Source organism: Cottoperca gobio, chromosome 1, assembly GCF_900634415.1.
Source record: "Cottoperca gobio chromosome 1, fCotGob3.1, whole genome shotgun sequence".
In the NCBI taxonomy this organism is placed as follows: Eukaryota; Metazoa; Chordata; class Actinopteri; order Perciformes; family Bovichtidae; genus Cottoperca; species Cottoperca gobio.
In genome coordinates this window covers 22,601,625-22,619,878 of record NC_041355.1, presented here as the reverse complement: position 1 = coordinate 22,619,878, position 18,254 = coordinate 22,601,625, and the positions used below count along the sequence as shown (strand labels likewise).

Below are 18,254 nucleotides of genomic sequence, written 5' to 3'. Positions count from 1 at the left end.
TGACATCCTGTTGTCGTGCGTCAGCCATACATATTTCATTGAGGATTCAGCGAGGGGTAAGTGGCAGTAGGTTATGGCTAGGCGCATTAATAAATCAAAGCAGATCGGAAGTGGCGTGCTGGGATTTCATACAGGAACCGTTATAGCAGCGAGCATGTGCATTTTATTTTTGCTTCAACTGTAACTTAACTCAACCCTTCATGTATGTGTGTCCCCTTGAACACCTGAACCTAGCTGAAACTCATTTCAAAATGACTTAATCACTTAAGTCACAAACACCTGAAAGCCCCCACAACCACAGGCAGGAGCGTCCGTCTGTGGAGAGTTGGCTTATAACTCGGCAGGGTTTCAGATCAAACGCACACTTCAAAAGGCTTCCGCATCTCAAAGCAGGGTCTGAATTGTCAGGATTGTCCAGATTTATTTGGAATGAAGAAAAGCTCACACACGTTAGATGCTGATATCTCAGAGAAGTGTTTGTTTCTCAGTCACAGAGTTTGCTTGTGGATTATTAAACGTGGGAGGCAGCACACCCCCTTCAGCAGGATGAATAGTGTTAATAAGAGAAAACCACAATCAGCTTGATACAATCGTATGAGGTGTAAAGTTAAATGAAACCAAGACCAATAAACCAATAAATAAATGCTCTGACAAGGGTACAATAATAATGGTAGCAGGAAGAGTAACCACAGTGAAGCTGTGTGTAGCTCAGTGCTGCACACAGACTGAACCAATGACCTCCAAATTGAACCACTTTTAAATTTCAATTAAACACTTTTCCTACGCCAGTGAGACGAACAATCCAATGCTGAAGAGGAGTTGGAGTCACCATTTCTAGCTAAATGAAAAGATGTTACAAGGCTAGATACATCAATCTGGGATTTACCGTCGCAGGGCCAGTGGAGGAGCAAAGGGTTTATTAGCAACATGGCTCTTTATTGTTGGCATCTGTGGGAAGTGGTACTTTGGTACTTTGGAAATTTGTTTTGGTACATATGGTACATGGTCTGAAAATTTGGAGAACATCTGAGTTAGGTATTTACTTACTATTTAATGCTAATGCTTTACTAGCTAGCAGGTATGTTTCCTCATCAGCCTTTCTCTACAGCTCATTAATAATTAATAATCAGGGAAATCTGTGGTTCTGGTACATAGCTGAAGCTGTTTTTATATAATAATGCTATAATCATAACATTGGATTACAATAATACTTGTATGCACTTTTAAAAGGTTCGCGCCTAATAATGAAGCCTTCAGCTAAGGAGTGTTTAGTTCTCTTTTAGCTCATTGTTTTAGTTTTACAGTCTTTACTGTCTTTAGTGAGAAAAGCTCTAAAAATCCACCGTACATTATCTGCTGAGCACCAGACAGCAGACAAAGTTAGTGACTAGCTAGTGAACACAGTGGAGTTGGTGGAGACCAAAACAGAGTTAAAATAGTGAATATTGGCTTTACATTCTCCAGGTCATCAGGAACACAATTTAAATTCAGGAATGATAATGTTGCTGCATTTCAGCTGGATGTGTCAATAAGCAAACACATTAGCCATTTCAACTGAAAAGGTGCTAATTTGTCAACTATGTTTATGGTTTATTTCCCCTGTCGAAAAAAAGTAGATGGGAAACTTCATTGCACAAAGGCAGATTATGTCCTTGAGTGGACTATTTAACAATAGACAACCTCACTCACTCTCACAGCTGCAGGAAACAAGGGATGCACTGCCATCTTTAGCTTAACTAGACTTTTACACTAGCTACTGTTTTTAATATTGAACTACTCCTTTACTATTTTTAAGTTGCACTGTTTCAACTTGCACACACATTTTAAGTATGTAATATACAACCGCCTATAAAATCCTTCTGTATATGTGTTATATTAAGCTTCCTTTATTTTTTGCACATGCCAATTCCCACCTCCCACCAGGGCATCTCACATCATAACACATGTGCTAGGTTCTTTTAGAAGGATTTTTTTTACTTTCTCTTCCTAGGCCGGTTTGTGAACTGTTGATGCTGCCCATGAAGCCCATTGAGACATATGTGTGATATTCAGGCTATATATAGAGGATAATAACACCTTCGTTGTTCAGAGCAGCGGGCAGTAAAAGGAGTGGGTCCTCTCTGTATGGGTCTAGACACAAGTCCATTTAGTGGACAGTTTTTGTCCCACAGAGAGTCCTGACCAGTGGAGCAGCCCCCTGTGGTGGTCTACATTCACCTTGATCGCAGCCTGCCTGGGAAGCCTCATTATCCTCCCTGTATCCTTCCTGGAAGCTTCTGCTGATACGTAAATGCCACAAGTTCCACTCCCTGCTGTCTGTGGGAGCTCTCACCATGGGAGGAGAATGGAGAGGAGAGGAGCAGAGGAAGAGACACAACTCTTTCTCTCTTTCTTTCTTTTTCACTCCTATGAGGACAAAACTTGATGTTGGCACTCCACTTTCAGGCATCTGCTGTGAGTCAAATTAGACGATTTCAAGTCTTGGAGCTCAATGAAACAGCTCCAGTGACAGAATTAAGCAGGCTGTCAATAGTCCAAAGACTTCAACATGTTACGGCACTTTGAAGGAGCGGAGACTCTTTCAGGAGGAATTCTCCTCAGTTTTATTTGTTGAGCGTTGCACCCCAAACTCTCATTACACGGTGCTGCTTTGTCACCACTATGTTAACAAGAGAAATTGCTGCCGTTCTGAACTGAAGCATTATTCCTGTCTTGCCTCTGCCACCGGGGACAGCTTATGAATTAATGAGATGTCAGCAGCGATGTCGTGTCTTTATCCACTCAATCTCTCAAAAAGAAAAAAACAACCTCCACAGAGGAATTGATATAACCTAGCGCCATGATTCTTGTCTGTCTCTAGTGGCTTGACTCACGGGGCCTCATATTTAAAAATGCTCGCTCCTTCTGTTTTGTTATGGCAGATATACATCCTCAATTAAAGAAACAGGAATAAATCAGTGGATCCCACTTATTTTGCAATCAGAGTCGAATAAATCCCTGATGCAGATAGTGTATAACAGCTCTTTGTGTAGTTATTTAGGGGTGCATGGCTTTCCTTCTATTTGGTTAACCGTCATGAGTCCATAATGGACCCGGTGTTGATGCTTTGTATGCTCTACTGGTCCCAAGGTTATCTTATTTAACTAATTCATCTAAGACTGATTTAGCTAGTATGTTTTTATGGCTGATATTTAGCAGGAATAAAGGGTTGAGAATAGTTTTATATGTTGGAAAATAGGAAGAATTTGCTTTTTTGACGAGAGTTATATGAGAAAATTGATTAATATCACTCTTTATCTGTATGTTAATTATGAAGCTACAGCCAGCAGAAGTTAGTTTAGCGAAAAAGAAATCTGCCTGAAAAAAAGTATATGTATTACCCGAAACGTCAAACTTTTCTTTTAAAGCAATGGACTGACAACACCTGTCTTCTATTTGAATATGTACCCTTTCTATTGTCTTTGAATATAACGTTGTTAGCCATGCTAGTGGTATGGCAGGGTGACTAGATGAGACTGGGTGAAATTCCAGACAGGGGAGTTTGGGGTGGGCATGGCCTCCAGAACATTACATTAGGGTGTCAATGAACAGTAGTAGGCGAATAATAATAGTACTATTCTTTCCTGCAGACTTTGCAAAATGCTTATTTTGGATATCAATGATCCACTGGAATCTCCCTACCCACAGAATAGGATTCAGGACAACTGCTCGTATTCTGGCACCATCCAAGAATTTTCATGACGTCTCCTGGTATGACTCTAGAGATGTCTGTTGGTTGGTTAGTCAACCACTTTGGTCCAAACTGAAATATCTCGACAACTACTGAATAGATTGCCATGAAATTGTAATGGTCCCCAGAGGATGAACTGTAATCCCTTGTCCCTGACCTTTCATCTCAGGCAATCATCTACCCAAAACTTCCTATTTGTCCATACTTTGTTTTGGTGCTAATTAGTAAATGTTAATGTTAACTTCCTAACCTAAGATGGTGAATATGGTAAACATTATACCTGCTAAACATCAACATGCCAGCACAGGGGGGACTGCCCATTTTTCCAAAACCCCAAAAGGCCAGGAAATGTCCAAAAAAACTCTTTCTCCAACAGTCCATTACCCCGAAAACAAACACCCATTGCACCGAAGGCACATTTCTCCAAAGAATACACTCTCTGCTACTAGGGCGAAGGCATGACGCTATCTACTCTGCTTCTGATTGGCTAGTACTTGTTGCCTCGTTGGTTGGATTGGTTAGGTTTAGGCATGAGGAGTGAGATTGATTAGTCATAGTAGGGCAGGTCATGCCTTCGCCATCATTCTGCATAACAATTAATCGTGTGCTTCTGTTTGTTGCAGGGAAAGTGTGTATTTTGGAAGCAATGGGTCTTTGGAGCACTGGATTATCCTTTACCAAAAGATAATGTCCCACAATTCCTTGCGGCATCAACATTTAAAGCGACGCATTATTTGGCTGTCAATAACACCCGCCGTCGCTGTTTAATTGTATTCTGTGGATAAACTGAAAACATCCTTCTTTGTATGATTCTGTGTTGCACAGGAATACTTACTTGAATTGTACATAATTGAATTTGTCATTTTACTTTACATTAAAAAAAAAACTTCTGCAGTTGGATTCTGTTCTCCATCGAGGTCAAGGAAAAGAAATAGGATGTAGTTCTTTTGAATATTCGACCTTAGTTTTGTATGAACCACAGCATCTGTTTACATTGTCAGGAGGTGCTCTAGAATATGTGCAATGCCAGAAACACATTATGTAATGTACAGTACCTTAGAAGCAGAACATTACTGAAAACCCTTCAGAAGTTGCTCTGTACTCAGTGTCCTTCAGTCACGTGCTTATGTCAAGGCTTTACGGAGCAATTGCATTTTAATGAATTACATTCTATGCCAGTAAAGGAAGGCGTTACCCCAACGTTTCATCAACACTGTTCATGAAAGAGGTGGCTTGATCTTTGTGTCTTCTGTATATCAAGTGTAAGATCATTCTTAAGGCCACCTGGATCTATTTTAGTCCGTCGGCTTCGGCACAAAAGAGTGTCTTGAGCACAAATGCATTTGCACTGCAGAAAATCATTCTGTCAGGGATTAGCAGCACTACGTCGGGTAGCCTATTAGCTGAGTGTAGTAAGCAGACCTAGGGATTAGGACCATGAGCCCATTGACAAATGTCGTGTGTGGTGGTGTAAAAATAAGAAGCAGGATTATCAGCAGGCGTTAAATAACCTGCTGGTCTCAAAGTGTTATATTAAAATAGTTATTCATTATGTGGTAACACAAAAAAAAAAAGCAATTAACGTCTTATTTAAAAGACTTTTAATGTGCACTTTTCTAAGCAAAACCTTCTGATAAATCCTAAATATTGTTGGACAGTTCTTCTAGAATGACAGCCACTTTGGCCAACACCCTGAATCACCTTTCAGCTGTCTTGGTATTTTCTATCATTGTAATTGGCTGATTCACCCAAGTGTTTTGGGATCCAACTGCTAATGTGGCTAAGGAACAGAATAAAATGTTTTCTGCCTGTGTTTGTGTTTAATGCTGCCACAGGAATTGTATCGGTGCCCTGTATTAATGCCTTGTCATTCTTTTAGAACGCTCTTGACCCTGGCTGCTGTCTGCTGTGCGTCATGGGAGATTAAGGTGATGCAGACTCTCTCTCAGCTAAAGAAAATCCACTTCAAGGTCAACATTTATTGAACAGAAACCCCTGCAAGGACATGCAACTTTGCCTTTCCACAATAATGTTTCAGTCAAGGCTCAATGAATGTATTCATGAGCTAACCACATTGAGGAGTAGAAATTCATTCCTTAAAACACAATGTGATGACAAATGCTACATTTTCTGCGGAAAATTGCAGGGAGCAAACACTGGAAAACAGATTAAAATGTCTTAAAAATGAATAAGTGATAAATGTTTGCATGTAAGATGATGTGTGGAAGTTGCAGTTTAGGTTGAAGCCCTTACTGTATTGCAGTTGAAGTGTCAGTTAAATTTGAGGTACTGAAAAAGTGTCTGTCGAAGTGTCAGAGCAGAAAGCCTTCGAAATTTGTCTGAGACCTGAATTGTCGGTGTTAAATGTAAACATGGAAAGTGGTTGAGCTCACCAAAATGAGCGTGTATATGCAGGTTTTAAAAACAGCCTGCATATACAACCTGCTAAAAATAGGAAACAGACTTCTTTCACATTGCCAGTAGACGAGTATGCCTGTCTGTGTTTTCATGGTGGCACTGCCTGGCACCAGAAAGCAGGGTTAGTAAACTGTTCAAATGTTACGTGGTTACTTCTTTTTTATATCTGTTACTGATTCAGCCTCTCGTTCCAACTCTAAAATCAGAGTTGGTGATTGCTGAAACAGTGAAGACGGTTTTAGTTTTGTTTCGGTCGTGATTAATTGAAGTGTGTTTTTACGATGATCATCGAGATAAAATGTGTGTTTCTTTCAATGGAGTCTGGTGTCTTTGAGTAAAGCATATTTATTGTGTTTAGTACGTTAACAATATATAATATTGGCCTTCCTGTTAGTATATATTCCCTGTTATCCCTTGTTCATTTATATAACTTCAACACACGTCACATAGCATCGCGCTGGAAAAGGTTCTACCTGGGTGTCATGTTTCCATCACAGCCGATCGCAGCTGGATGAATAAATATCTGAGACTTATGCAGAGTCAGTTAATTGTAATCTTTCACACTAAAGACAAAACGCCAGATGTTAGTGGGTGTTATTGTCCAGTGGGAAACAGGATCAAGAGAGGAGAGTAGCTAGAATGTCAGATGAACTATAAACTACTCAAAATTTCAGTTGAATTGAAGTACGTGTTCAGTAAATAGTTAAAGTATCTGTTGGTGTGTAAGCAGTGACAGCAGTTGAACTGTCAGTTGACATGTAGGAGCTGAAAGTTGAGATGACAGTTGATGTAAAAAGCTCAAAGCAGTTGAATTATTGTCGAAACGTTTAAAATGTCAGTGATTCAAATCTTTCCGAGCTAAACAAAGTCGCCTTCGAGGTCCATCTCAAGAGAAGTTTGAGCAGTGGAAATGTCAGCTGAGTTTGAGGGTATGTAGACATTTAAGTGTCAGAGTCAACGCTCAATGAATTTATTCATAAGAACAGGGAAGAGTTGAACCTCTTTATATAAAATAGAATGTGATAATAAGATCAAATGTGGTGTATATGAGCAGAAATGATTCAGGAGCACATTCTGAATGAAGAAAATACGTGTTGAACAACAAAGAGAACAGCTGCCCAGTGAGGAGCTTTTCTAAAAGGTCTCATGGTAAAAACAAAAAAGATGGTCAATGGAAGAAAAACAAATCGTGTTTTTCTGATTCAGACTTGTTTAGCTTATTTTGACCCTTAAGTAAGGGATTAAGTTACTTAATGGAGGAACATCTCTTTCACATATATGTTTGGTGCTACAGCAACAGGTCGTTTGAGTGAACTGATGCTGAAAGTCGAGCTTAAAGTGCTGTCGTTTTAGTTTAGGCTGCACTATGACGAAGCATTTTTCTCCTCCGACAGCCTCGCTTGTCTTTAGTGCAGGCACTGTATCTCACAGCAGCAAACAAAGCAGTGAGTGGGTTATCTTCTGCAGTCAGCTTAAAAAGAGTCAACGCGCACAAACACACAGACACCCACACAGTTTCATTTCTTTTCTCAAGCGCCCTCTTTGTGACCTTCACTGCCTTAGGACATTTCACTTATCCGGCAGTGAGCTGCTCCTCTTTGCTGTTTTAGCATGGAGAAATGTCAGAACCGTATTCTCTCACGCACTCGCTCTGCACCACCTCCCCTCACATGTTCCCATGCACATAACCAAAGCCAGGAATGCACTGTGACATTAAGTATCACAATTTTATTACAAAAATTAAATTCTTCATCTCTCAGTTTTGCCATGCTTGGAGCATATAACAATACAGTAAAAAACCCGGACCCAGAGAAGATAGTAAAGCAGATTTCAACAATGCTTTCTCAGCACTCAGTCGTTCATGCTGTTACTATACACATACTGTAACATTCCTTATACAGAATAGTACAAACACCTGCCAAAACACGTCATGTCAGATAACAAACTGTAATTAAATTACATTTACCAGAGAAACAAGAAACTCAAACCAGCTCAGAAAGGAAAACAGAAACCAATAAACATTGAATTTGCAACTGAAAACATACTGAATGTGCTGAATATTTGTACCAGCCCAAGGCACCCAGGCTTTGTAGCAATGTTGGCAAGTTAACGACATTCTTACAGAAACACTTGAAGCGAACAACGATTACAAATTGACTTGTACCACAGTCTGACTTTGCAGTGTCCTTCAACATACCCTCCTCTCCTGGCGATCTCTTCGTCAGTCACAGTGCAAGTTCCGGAGGGGCGGGGCCGAGGGAAGGAGAAGGGGGGTAGGGGGGGTTCGCAGGGAGCTGTACCGCGCCAGACATCACTTCACAGCGCCAAACACTGACAAGAATTGGATGGACAGCGTAATCTCCCACTTTCCGGAGAGAAGGGGGAGGGAGTGGTTATGTAATTCCTCACTTGGATTGTGAATTGTCCAAACATAAGGCGCAGATTGCCAGCTGCCAGTCCAAGTCGAAATAAGCCAAACGAAAAGCTTAGGTGTGCTTTCAACTGAACGCCCAAGAAAAAAAGGAGAAGCAGATACCAATACTTTGTCACCGAGGTTTCCAAGACGAAATAGATTTTTTTTTCCCTCAAGATGAAAAGTGTTGTTTTGCACATAAATACCTAAGAATGATAGAAATCCCAGATGTAAGCTTACCAATAACTCAAATAGTCTCTAACATACGTCAAATGAAGACGAGAACGACAAAAGCTCAGAAATACAGAGAGGCCTCTCTTGTACGGTGAAATGCAGTTCAGTTGAGCGAACGGCAAGGTTCGAAGGTCCATTTGGTCGCTCCGCCAAATATTTCGATGTTGCTCTCCGTCCAGGAGAAGACGTTGCCAGCCGGTGCTTTGCTGTTGCAGGTCGCCAAGTTGTAGATCTCGGCGATAGAAAGTTTCCTATTCCAGATATTCAAGTTTGCTAGTTCACCAACGTAAGCTTGTGTCGCATCAAAGCCTCCCCCCAACGTGTCCTGTGGAGCAATGCAGACCAGCGTTAGTCATCAGTACTGCAAGTGCACATCAAAGCTTCAACTCCAGGGTTAGTTATTTAGTTATCTGCTCACAGAGGCTGAAATAACACTTTGCAATCCTTACATTGATGAACACTATTATGAAAGATTTTGTGTCATCATCTGAGAGACTTTGCTAGAGAACTTCTGAGGCTTGAATTCAGAAATGCAACATATTGTGGGATTGCTTTTCATTTCTGTAAGCATACATGACATTCACGTTTTTATTCCAGCAGTGCCATTTGGCTAAATGCTTGTCTATGGTTCTCTTCATAGTGGATATATGCAACACATTGATTTTCTGTGTAAAATCTCATGTTTCTATTTCAAACTTCAGGTCAAATTGATGAATTGATTGTTATCTTTTCTAATCCTGGGATGATAAATGACACACTAATTTGAGTGGAAAGCCTTAATTGGCCAGCTCTTCATTGTCTTCCAATCTGATTTCATAAATATTCACATCTTCATCTTTGTCCAAAATTAAAAACAGAATTGTGTGGGGCTTAAAGTGCAGAATCACTGATTTGAAAATGGATAAGCACCTGCTCCTGTCCCAGGACCAGCACTCCCTCTGGCTTGATTGGGTGGTATGGGGCCAGATTCTCTCCACTGCCCCGCATCACTCCGTCCTGGAAAGCTTCCCACATCCCGTCCCGGGTGGTCCATGTAATGCAGAGGTGATGCCACTTTCCGTCGTTGATGAGGAACGGCAGCTTTGCAACCTGCAGCAGAGACATTGCAAAAAATCACGTCTTTCTCTCCAGTTAACAATCTCTCTTTCACACTTTAGTAGCAGAGTCACACTCTGCCTGAAAACCCATCGCTTCCACACCTTCTCTTCTTCCTGCTGAATAATTTCCCTGTCACGTCTCTTTTCCTTTGCTTTCTGTTGCTCACCTGAGTGAGCACCTATTTTTATTCCATCTCCAGTTCTGGCACATGAGAAGTTGTCAGGTTCCGAGTTATCCAAGCACAAAGTGTTATAACTCTTTCCTACGGTTGCACCCACTCTACATTGTTCTGCATACTAACAGGATACATAAAAAAGCGCCCTGCAAAGGTAAGAAATGTGTGAAATCAGTCTATATCCAGAATAAGCATTTTCCATTACCTTGTCATTGATGAGAATCTCCATGGGGTTGTTCCCCCACTCGATCAGCACTAGCTCGTTGGCCTGACCCGGGACGGCGTAGGAGAAGGGCGTTCCCACCCCAGGCGAGGCGTTGGACTTGATCCACAGGCACACGCTGAAGGAGTACATCTCAGGGAGGCTCCTCTTGGCTTTGGCGTACATGTAGTTGGTTCTCAGAGGGAAGGTGAGCTGAAATTTATCTGTAGGCCTGGTGTCTTTACCTGTCGATGAAATGTCAGTTATTTATTAGAGAGCAGGGCTGCAACTATCAATCATTGTCATTGATTATTATTCCGTTGATTGTTTTCTTGATTAATCGTTTAGTTGTTGGGTTTATAAAATGTCATAAAATGGTATTAATTTTACTGTCATAGAGGAGTAAAGAAACAAGAACATATTCACACAAGTTGGAATCAGTGCATTTGAACCTTTTTTTATAGGAAATTGCTGAATTTTTTCATGAAGTCATGATTGAGAATTGATATGATTTAATTCAAGTCAGGTGAAGAACTGGAATAAAAACAAAGCTTGTCTGAAAATGTGATGGTTCTTTTCTCCTCAAGATGAAACCGACCCCTACCTCGGATTAAATATGAAACAGTGTTTTTACAATGATTTTCTGTCTGTTGCCTGGAGGAAGGCTCTTTCGCCCCCCCTCTCTCGCGCAGACAACATACGCACGCGCATTTGCACGTGTTGAAAAGCTGAACAAGGCTTGATATATTCTTCAAAACGCGCCAGTGAGAGGCGCACCCTGCGAACTTTCTCTGCCTGCAGTCACCTCTGCATTTGCATATCAGGCAAGTTGGGTAATCAGGTATCGCCTTTGAAAAGCAAAAACTCAGCGAAGCAAAAGTGCTAACAGGTCTTGAGATATGCAAAGCAATGCAGCTCTCCTCTCCTCCCTCACACAATCTGTGCGCAACGTGATGGTTGCGGCATTGTAAACGGTTCCACATGAGTGCTGTAACACTGAAGATTTCTCACTGAGACGCACTCGGGCTTAAAAACAATTACATGAAACCTAATGTGTTTAGAACTCCCTTAGAGCCACGCTCAATGCAGTGAAAGTCTTATATGTGCGCACTCCGTCCTTTCGCCCGGAAAATCCAAACGCACCTTTCTCCAGGTCTATGATCCGATGGTGCAGAGAGGTGAGCGTGGACTCCACTTTGTTCCGCTGATCGGTGTCATTCCTGGCGGCCGGTTTGGTCTCCTCTATCGTGTTGACCCGGGACAGAACCTGCTTCTCCATATCGTCTATCTTGTTCTGGAGCAGATCTTTCAGGCTGTTCGCCTGCACCGTGTTGTTCCCTCGGCTGTACTGCTGCATCGGACAGAGGGAGACACACACTGGGTTAAAGGGGCATGAGGAATACTTTCTCTGCTGTTAAACTCCCTGAAACATGTTCCTCTCTACTCTCTGTGAAGCTTCTAGTCCGATTCTACTGTGGGTTTGCTCTGCACCACATTATTCAGAGGCAGCTCCCCTGTTTACTTTACATGATGCTTCTCCCTGGCTGTCAATTAAAAGATGAACTAAAACACATGTGGCTCCAAGCAAAGCCAGAACAATATTGCAGCAGTGTATTAGAGGCGTAACCCTCATTCTAAGGAATAACCAGGCGGGTCATTGAATTCACTTTTGACCTGCTCGGCGCTGCTCCTCTCCTCCTACCTCTAGATTCTCCAGTCTCTGTTTGAGCGTCTGTAAAGTCTGCCCCAGCTGGGCCAGAGTGTCCGTGGTGCCCCGGGATACATCCCCCATCGTGTTCTTCGACCCCGGCCGCCTGCCGCCGGGTCCCGCCGCCGCCGGGAGGCTCTGGCTCTCGCAGCGGCTCAACTTGGACGTTAGTTCCCTGATTGTCTCCTTTTGGTTCATAATGGTCTCCTTTTGCTGTAGCACGGTCTCCCGCAGCTGCATGACCGTGGTCTTCAGGTCCTCTGCCGGCCCGCTGTTCTGCATCGTGGCCGCGCACAAGTCCATATCCTTGGGCACCGACGTGCAAATAAACTGCGTCTGTCCGAAGTCTTGCGCGGAGCTCTCCACAACAACCAGGCAAGAAAGTAGAAAAAGTTTCCAGGACAATCGGTCCATGGTTCCAGTCATGTTTAAGAGAGAGTGTGAGAGTGTGTGTGGTGTCTCTGAGATTTCAGCACCACTGAGATGTCCACTGAAGCTGTGAGCTCTGCTGGCTGTGTGCACTTTATATAGCGGACATAACGCAGCGCAGACACACTGCATCAGTGAGGGGAGGGGGGGTGCAGCGGGTTCGGCTCTACCTACAGAGTCCAGCCCCTTATTTAAGGTCGTCCGCAGTGTTTGCAAAGTACCCACAGTCACTGTAACAGTAGCAGAGAGCCTACACTGTGTCTACTGTATGTAGAATAAAAAGTGTTCAATACTGACAAGCAAATAGACGTGACGTCGACCCACCGACCTGTGGGTTCATCAGTGGTGGAAGAAGTACTGAGATCCTTTACTTACTGCTTCAGTTGGTCACGGTGGAGCTGATTTAAACTGTTGCAGGCCAGTTTAAAGTTTTAGTTGAGTCCTAAAAATCGTATTTTGCGGCACATAACATTTTAATTTAAATCAACTTTCTGTATCTTGAAACAATAAATTCAAAGCATTATTATTATTTTTAATTAAAATTACACACTTCCCCCCCCCCCCCCCCCCCCACACTCTTTATGATAGGTTAATCTAAAGTTCCTGGTTAAAGAGGGCGATTGTTTTCACTGAACAATGCATAATATGGTTTAAAGCTGATCATACTTTTACTTTTATTTACTTTTATTCAAGAATCATGTGGCGAAATGATCGATCCACCTTAAATTAAATCCGCTGCCCATCTTCCAGAGGAGCCTGTCCCACGGTCTGTGTCCCCGACTCTCTATCTATCTATCTATCTCTCTCTCTCTCTCTCTCTCTCTCTCTCTCTCTCTCTCTCTCTCTCTCTCTCTCTCTCTCTCTCTCTCTGTCTCTCTCTCTCTCTCTCTCTCTCTAGTCTGGTGTACTTTCTTTTAGTGTGACCTATGGTGAAGCCATTGTTTTGTTGGTGTAAAATGTGAAAGAAGAAGCAGAACAAAGTCTGTAAGCAGTCGCAGCCTGATGGAGATGCTTTGAGGGTGATTATGTTAAATAAACTCCACCACTCCAAGACGGAGGCGCTAAAAGGAAAGTGAAAAAATTAAAGATTCTTATGTAACTCACAGCGCAGCTCTCGCATTAATAAATAAGATACACAGTGATGGAAGGGAAGGGGGCCAACACTCCGACATAGATCTTGTTGGGATAACAGATCATAAATGATGGCAGTGACGTAGAAAGGAAGGACACTGCATGGAAACTGCTTCAACTAAAGTGAACTTTATATGAATAATGATTATTATTATTATTTCCCCCAGATTTAGCTTTAAAGGTCCCATTATTATAAAGGGTTAAGCTGCTATATAAATAAATAATACAATTAATGTAAATGTTCTAGCAGAAACCAAATGTCCTAATATGGCTATTAATGAATAGTGGAAGTCTATGGACTTTTTTATGTTGACCAACTAGTTATAAGGATTTAACTCATTAACACAATGTCATGACTCTGGATTTGTGTTTGTTAGGCTGACCATGAGCGGTCCAGACCATAAGCAAGGAGGCACAGTGTTGTTTCCACAGGGACTCTTTTAGCCGCGGACCTTGGGAGTTGGAGACAGGAGAGAACAGGTAAGTGTCTTCCTTAAACAAATTAAAACATGCGTCTGTGCATAATATGAACAACAAGTATATGGTTGTGAGCTACACAAACGTAACGGAGACTAAGACACCTCCCTTGTGTCATGTCTTGTGTTTACTTCCTGTCTTTGTGTGGTTTCCCGCCATCGTTAGCGTCTGCCCCGCCCCTGATTGTTTCCACCTGTTCCTCTTGTATAAATGGTCTCCCCTTGTTTTGGGCCAGTTTGTCTTGTCATATCCTTGTCATAGCATGTGTAAGTTCCAGTGTGCCAAGTACCAGTGTGTTATTGTGTGTTTATTGAAGTAAAGTATTGTTTTTATTACACTTTACATTTGTGTCTGGAGTCGTGCAATTGAGTCTTCCTTCCCTGTGTCCGAGAACTGGCCAGAATGGACTCAGCCGACTCCAAAAAGCTTCAGGACACCCTGTCACTCCGGGGCGTGATGATCCAGCAGCATAAGAATCAGCTGGTATCAGTCAGTCGAGGAATCCAGGACTTAGCAGACCGTCAAACAGAGTTCCAAGCCTCTATTTTCTCTCAAGTACACCTCCTGACAACACAGATGCAACAGCTCCTCACTCGCCTGCAGACTGCTCCTCCAGTGACGTCACCTGCTGCAGGTTCCTCTTCTATCTCGGTTCCTGCTGCCGGGCCGCGGCAGACTCCAGATCCTGCTGCCGGACCACCGCAGATCTCCGTTCTGTTCCCCTGCCGCCTCTCGAGACCCCACTCCATGCTTTCACCTGGTCCCTCGAGACCCCAGGCCCTGTGTTCTTCTGGCCCCTCGAGACCCCAGTCCCTGTGTTCCCCTGGCCCCTCGAGACCCTAGTCTCTGCATTTCCCTCAATCCTCGAGACCCCAGTTCCCCTTGACTCCCGAGACCCCCGTGTTCTCCTTGACTCCCGAGACCCCCGTGTTCCCCTTGACTCCCGAGACCCCTGTGTTCCCCTTGACTCCCGAGACCCCCATGTTCCCCTTGATGCTCAAGACCTCCGTGCTCCCCCTCCCTCCTGAGACCCCCTGTGTTCCCCTTGATGCTCGAGACCCCCGTGCTCCCCCTCACTCTCGAGATCCCGGTGTTGTTCCCCCCGACTGTCGAGACCCCAGTGACTCCAGCCTGGCCTCCAGCCCGGCCTCCAGAGAGGCACCTCCGGCCTTCAGCCCTGCCTCCAGTCCGGCCTCCAGAGCGGCACCGCCGGCTTTCAGTCCGGCCTCCAGAGCGGCACCTTGATGCTCGAGACCCCCGTGCTCCCCCTCACTCTCGAGATCCCCGTGTTGTTCCCCCCGACTGTCGAGACCCCAGTGACTCCGGCCCGGCCTCCAGTCTGGCCTCCTGCGCGGCTCCACCTGCCTCCATTCCGGCATGTCCGCCGACATGTCCGCCGACATGTCCGCCGGCATGTCCGCCGGCCTCCTGAGTGGCTTCGTCGGCTTCCAGCCCAGTCTTCAGACCGGTCTTTCCACAGGCCGACATGTCCGCCGACATGTCCGCCGGCATGTCCGCCGGCATGTCCGCCGGCCTCCTGAGTGGCTTCGTCGGCTTCCAGCCCAGTCTTCAGACCGGTCTTTCCACAGGCCTACTGAGCCATGTTGGCCCCTGGTTTATCCTCCTAGTGAGCGCTTTGAGTTATGATTTTATTTTAGTGAAGTAAAGTATTTTTACACTTTACATTTGTGTCTGGAGTCGTGCAATGGAGTCTTCCTTCCCTGTGTCCGAGTCGTAACACAAGTATATAAAACCCCATATAAAGTCAACTTTTAAAATTAAAGTTTAAAGTTACCGCCTGCTCTGAGACAAATGACTTGCATCAAACTGTGCCATCAGATAGAACTCTGCAAACATTTTAGCAAGCCTTTCATTTTGTACTGTTGCATTTCAAAAGCTGTGCATGACGTCGCTGTAGCCGTTGGCTAGGATGGGATGAAAATGACCCAGCAGTCTGCTTTAATTTGTTTAATTATCGATCCAGCTAGCTGTAATCAGCAAGGTGCCAAGCTGAAGGCGAGAAACAGCGGATATAACAAATGGTTAACGGCAGAGCCTAATTGCCGGGGCCAAAGACAGGCATGTAACAAATTTCCCTACCTCAGCACATGAGCATTAAAAAACAAGAAATACTTAGCATTAGTGCTACAACAAGTCATGCTTCATTCATTATCTTCAGAAGACAAGCATCAATGCAATGCTCGTTTAGCCAGTGGGAGCAAATGGATTCATTTGCAATGCTTTTGATGAGCAGAATTTAATGTTAATGATCAAACTGAGCAGAGTTTCCCACCAGGAAACAGCTCTCCTACAGGTTACAGTAAGGGATGAGCAGCTGCCACATCCTGTATCATTCAATATTCTTCTCCTGATCTCACACATCAAGAAGTGCCACAGCACCTAATGTTCAGCCATGTTTTCTCTCATTCTCACATGTGCCTGCCACTTAGTCTGCTGTAACGTGAAGAAAAAATGCTTTAGATGTCAATGTATGCTGGTGGGACTCGATAATTTGCTTTACTGTTATACAAACTAGTCTCGAGCTGACCCAAGCCACTTCCACTGCAGCGTTCAGAGTGTTTAACGCACAGGTTCAGATCCATACGCATGCATCAGCCCTCAGGCCGAGCTGGACTCGGGCTGGTGTGGAATGATCAGTCTCCCAAACTCACTGAATAATGCAAAGCTGTATAATAAAACCCACTGTCTAATGGCAGAGATAGATAAAAACAATTTCACACACTGGCAGGAAACTGCTTGCCTATTTATCCCAATCTGAGAGAGGGAGTAGGAGAGAGAGAGTGAGAGAGCGAGGGAGAGAGAGGGAGAGAGAGAGAGGGAGAGAGAGAGAGATAGAGAGAGAGATAGAGAGAGGGAGGGAAATAGAGAGATAGATAGGAGATAGAGCAGATATATAGAGCGCGCCTCTCTCCAGCGCTCGCGAGCGTGCGTTCTCTCTCGCTCTGCTCTCTCTCTCTTCTTTATATTTCTTTCTCGCTTCTCTCCCTTTCTCTCTCTCTCTTTCTTTTCTTTCTTTCTCGTCTCTCTCTCTCTCTCTCTCTCTCTCTCTCTCGCTCTCTCCTCTCTCTCTCTCTTCTCTTTCCCTCTCCCTCTCTCTCTCCTCCCTCTCTCGGTCTCTATCTTATCTCTTCTCTCGCTCTCTCTCTTTTCTTTCTTTCTTTACGCTCTCTGCCTCCCTCTCTCGTCTCTCTCTCTCTCTCTCTGTCTCTCTCTCGCTTTCTCTTTCTTTTGATCCCTCTCTTCTCTTTCGTCCTCCTCCTCTTTTCTCATCTCTCTCTCTCTCGCGCGCTCTCTCTTTTCTTTTCTCTCGCTCGCTCTCTCTCTCTCCTTCTTCTCCTTTCCCCTCTCTCCCTCTCTTTCTTCCTCCCTCTCTCCTCTCTCTCTCTCTTCTTTTTCCTCTCTCGCTCTCTCTTCCTCTCTCTTCTCTCTCTTCTCTCTCTCTCTATCTCTCTCTCGAAGAGGTTCTCGTATCACATAAAAAAATCTCTATCCTGCTTTTCTTTGGTCACAATCCCATTTTATTCTCTTTTTACAGCTCAAAAGAACTGCAGTTTTAATATTTACAACTATTATTATATTATTAACTATTGCTCTGTCCAGGTTCCACAAAGTAACACACTGAAGACACTTTAGTGCTTCACTTCTGCTGAGAATGAAGATGTGCTGCCAGGTAACTGAAGCCTGAGCACAGCAGCTCGGCTGTCTCTGCTGCACTGACGTCTCCATTTCAACCATCCCACAGAGAAGGAGATGAACAGGGAGTCAGGAGGGAGCTGTCCTGTGGGGCGCCTGCACTGTGGAGCAGTCTGCTGCTATGCTTGTCTTCCCGCTGGGGACAGCATGGGAAGGGTGGAGGAATGGAGAAGAGCAGAAAAAGCTGAAGGAGTTTATCCATTTATACGCACGCACAGAGAGTCCTCCAGTCACAGCAGTAGTATTTTTAACTCGTGCACAAACACTCACATTGTAAATCACTTCATCTAGAGCATTCTTTCTCAAAGAGTGTTTCGTGGACCACTGGTGGTCCGTGAGCGACCGCTAGTGGTCCGTGAGCGACCGCTAGTGGTCCATCAGACAGCAATTGCACCGGAGCTCCAACAGCACTTGCACCGACAGCCCTCCCCCCTCCTCTCCCCTCCCTCGCACGGAGCTTCGACAGCACTCGCGCCAGCTCACGGTCCGTGAGTGTTTTTTTATTGGTTAAGTGGTCCTTGGTCT

The 18,254-nt window shown here is 44.1% G+C and overlaps 1 protein-coding gene across 1 annotated transcript; it reads right to left on the bottom strand.

Annotated features, from left to right (window-relative positions):
* Positions 1–7,856: 7,856 nt before the first annotated feature.
* On the bottom strand, positions 7,857–12,488 carry LOC115015345 (neuronal pentraxin-1-like). Its single transcript, XM_029442532.1, has 5 exons — positions 11,973–12,488; positions 11,414–11,621; positions 10,274–10,515; positions 9,705–9,884; positions 7,857–9,120 (listed from the first exon to the last, which is right to left on the bottom strand). Exons 1-5 carry the CDS (start codon positions 12,402–12,404, stop codon positions 8,899–8,901), a joined length of 1,284 nt encoding a protein of 427 aa, XP_029298392.1. The 5' UTR covers positions 12,405–12,488; the 3' UTR covers positions 7,857–8,898.
* Between the last annotated feature and the right edge of the window lie 5,766 nt (positions 12,489–18,254).

Bases quoted from the DNA above. Each gene is read 5' to 3' on its own strand.
- LOC115015345 (XM_029442532.1), bottom strand. From the start codon at position 12,404: ATGACTGGAACCATGGACCGATTGTCCTGGAAACTTTTTCTACTTTCT. The intron at 11,622-11,972 runs GTAGGAGGAGAG...TGTCCGATGCAG, and splicing joins AGAGACTGGAGAATCTAGAG to CAGTACAGCCGAGGGAACAA. The intron at 9,885-10,273 runs GTAATGGAAAAT...TCTCTGCTGCAG, and splicing joins AGATTCTCATCAATGACAAG to GTTGCAAAGCTGCCGTTCCT.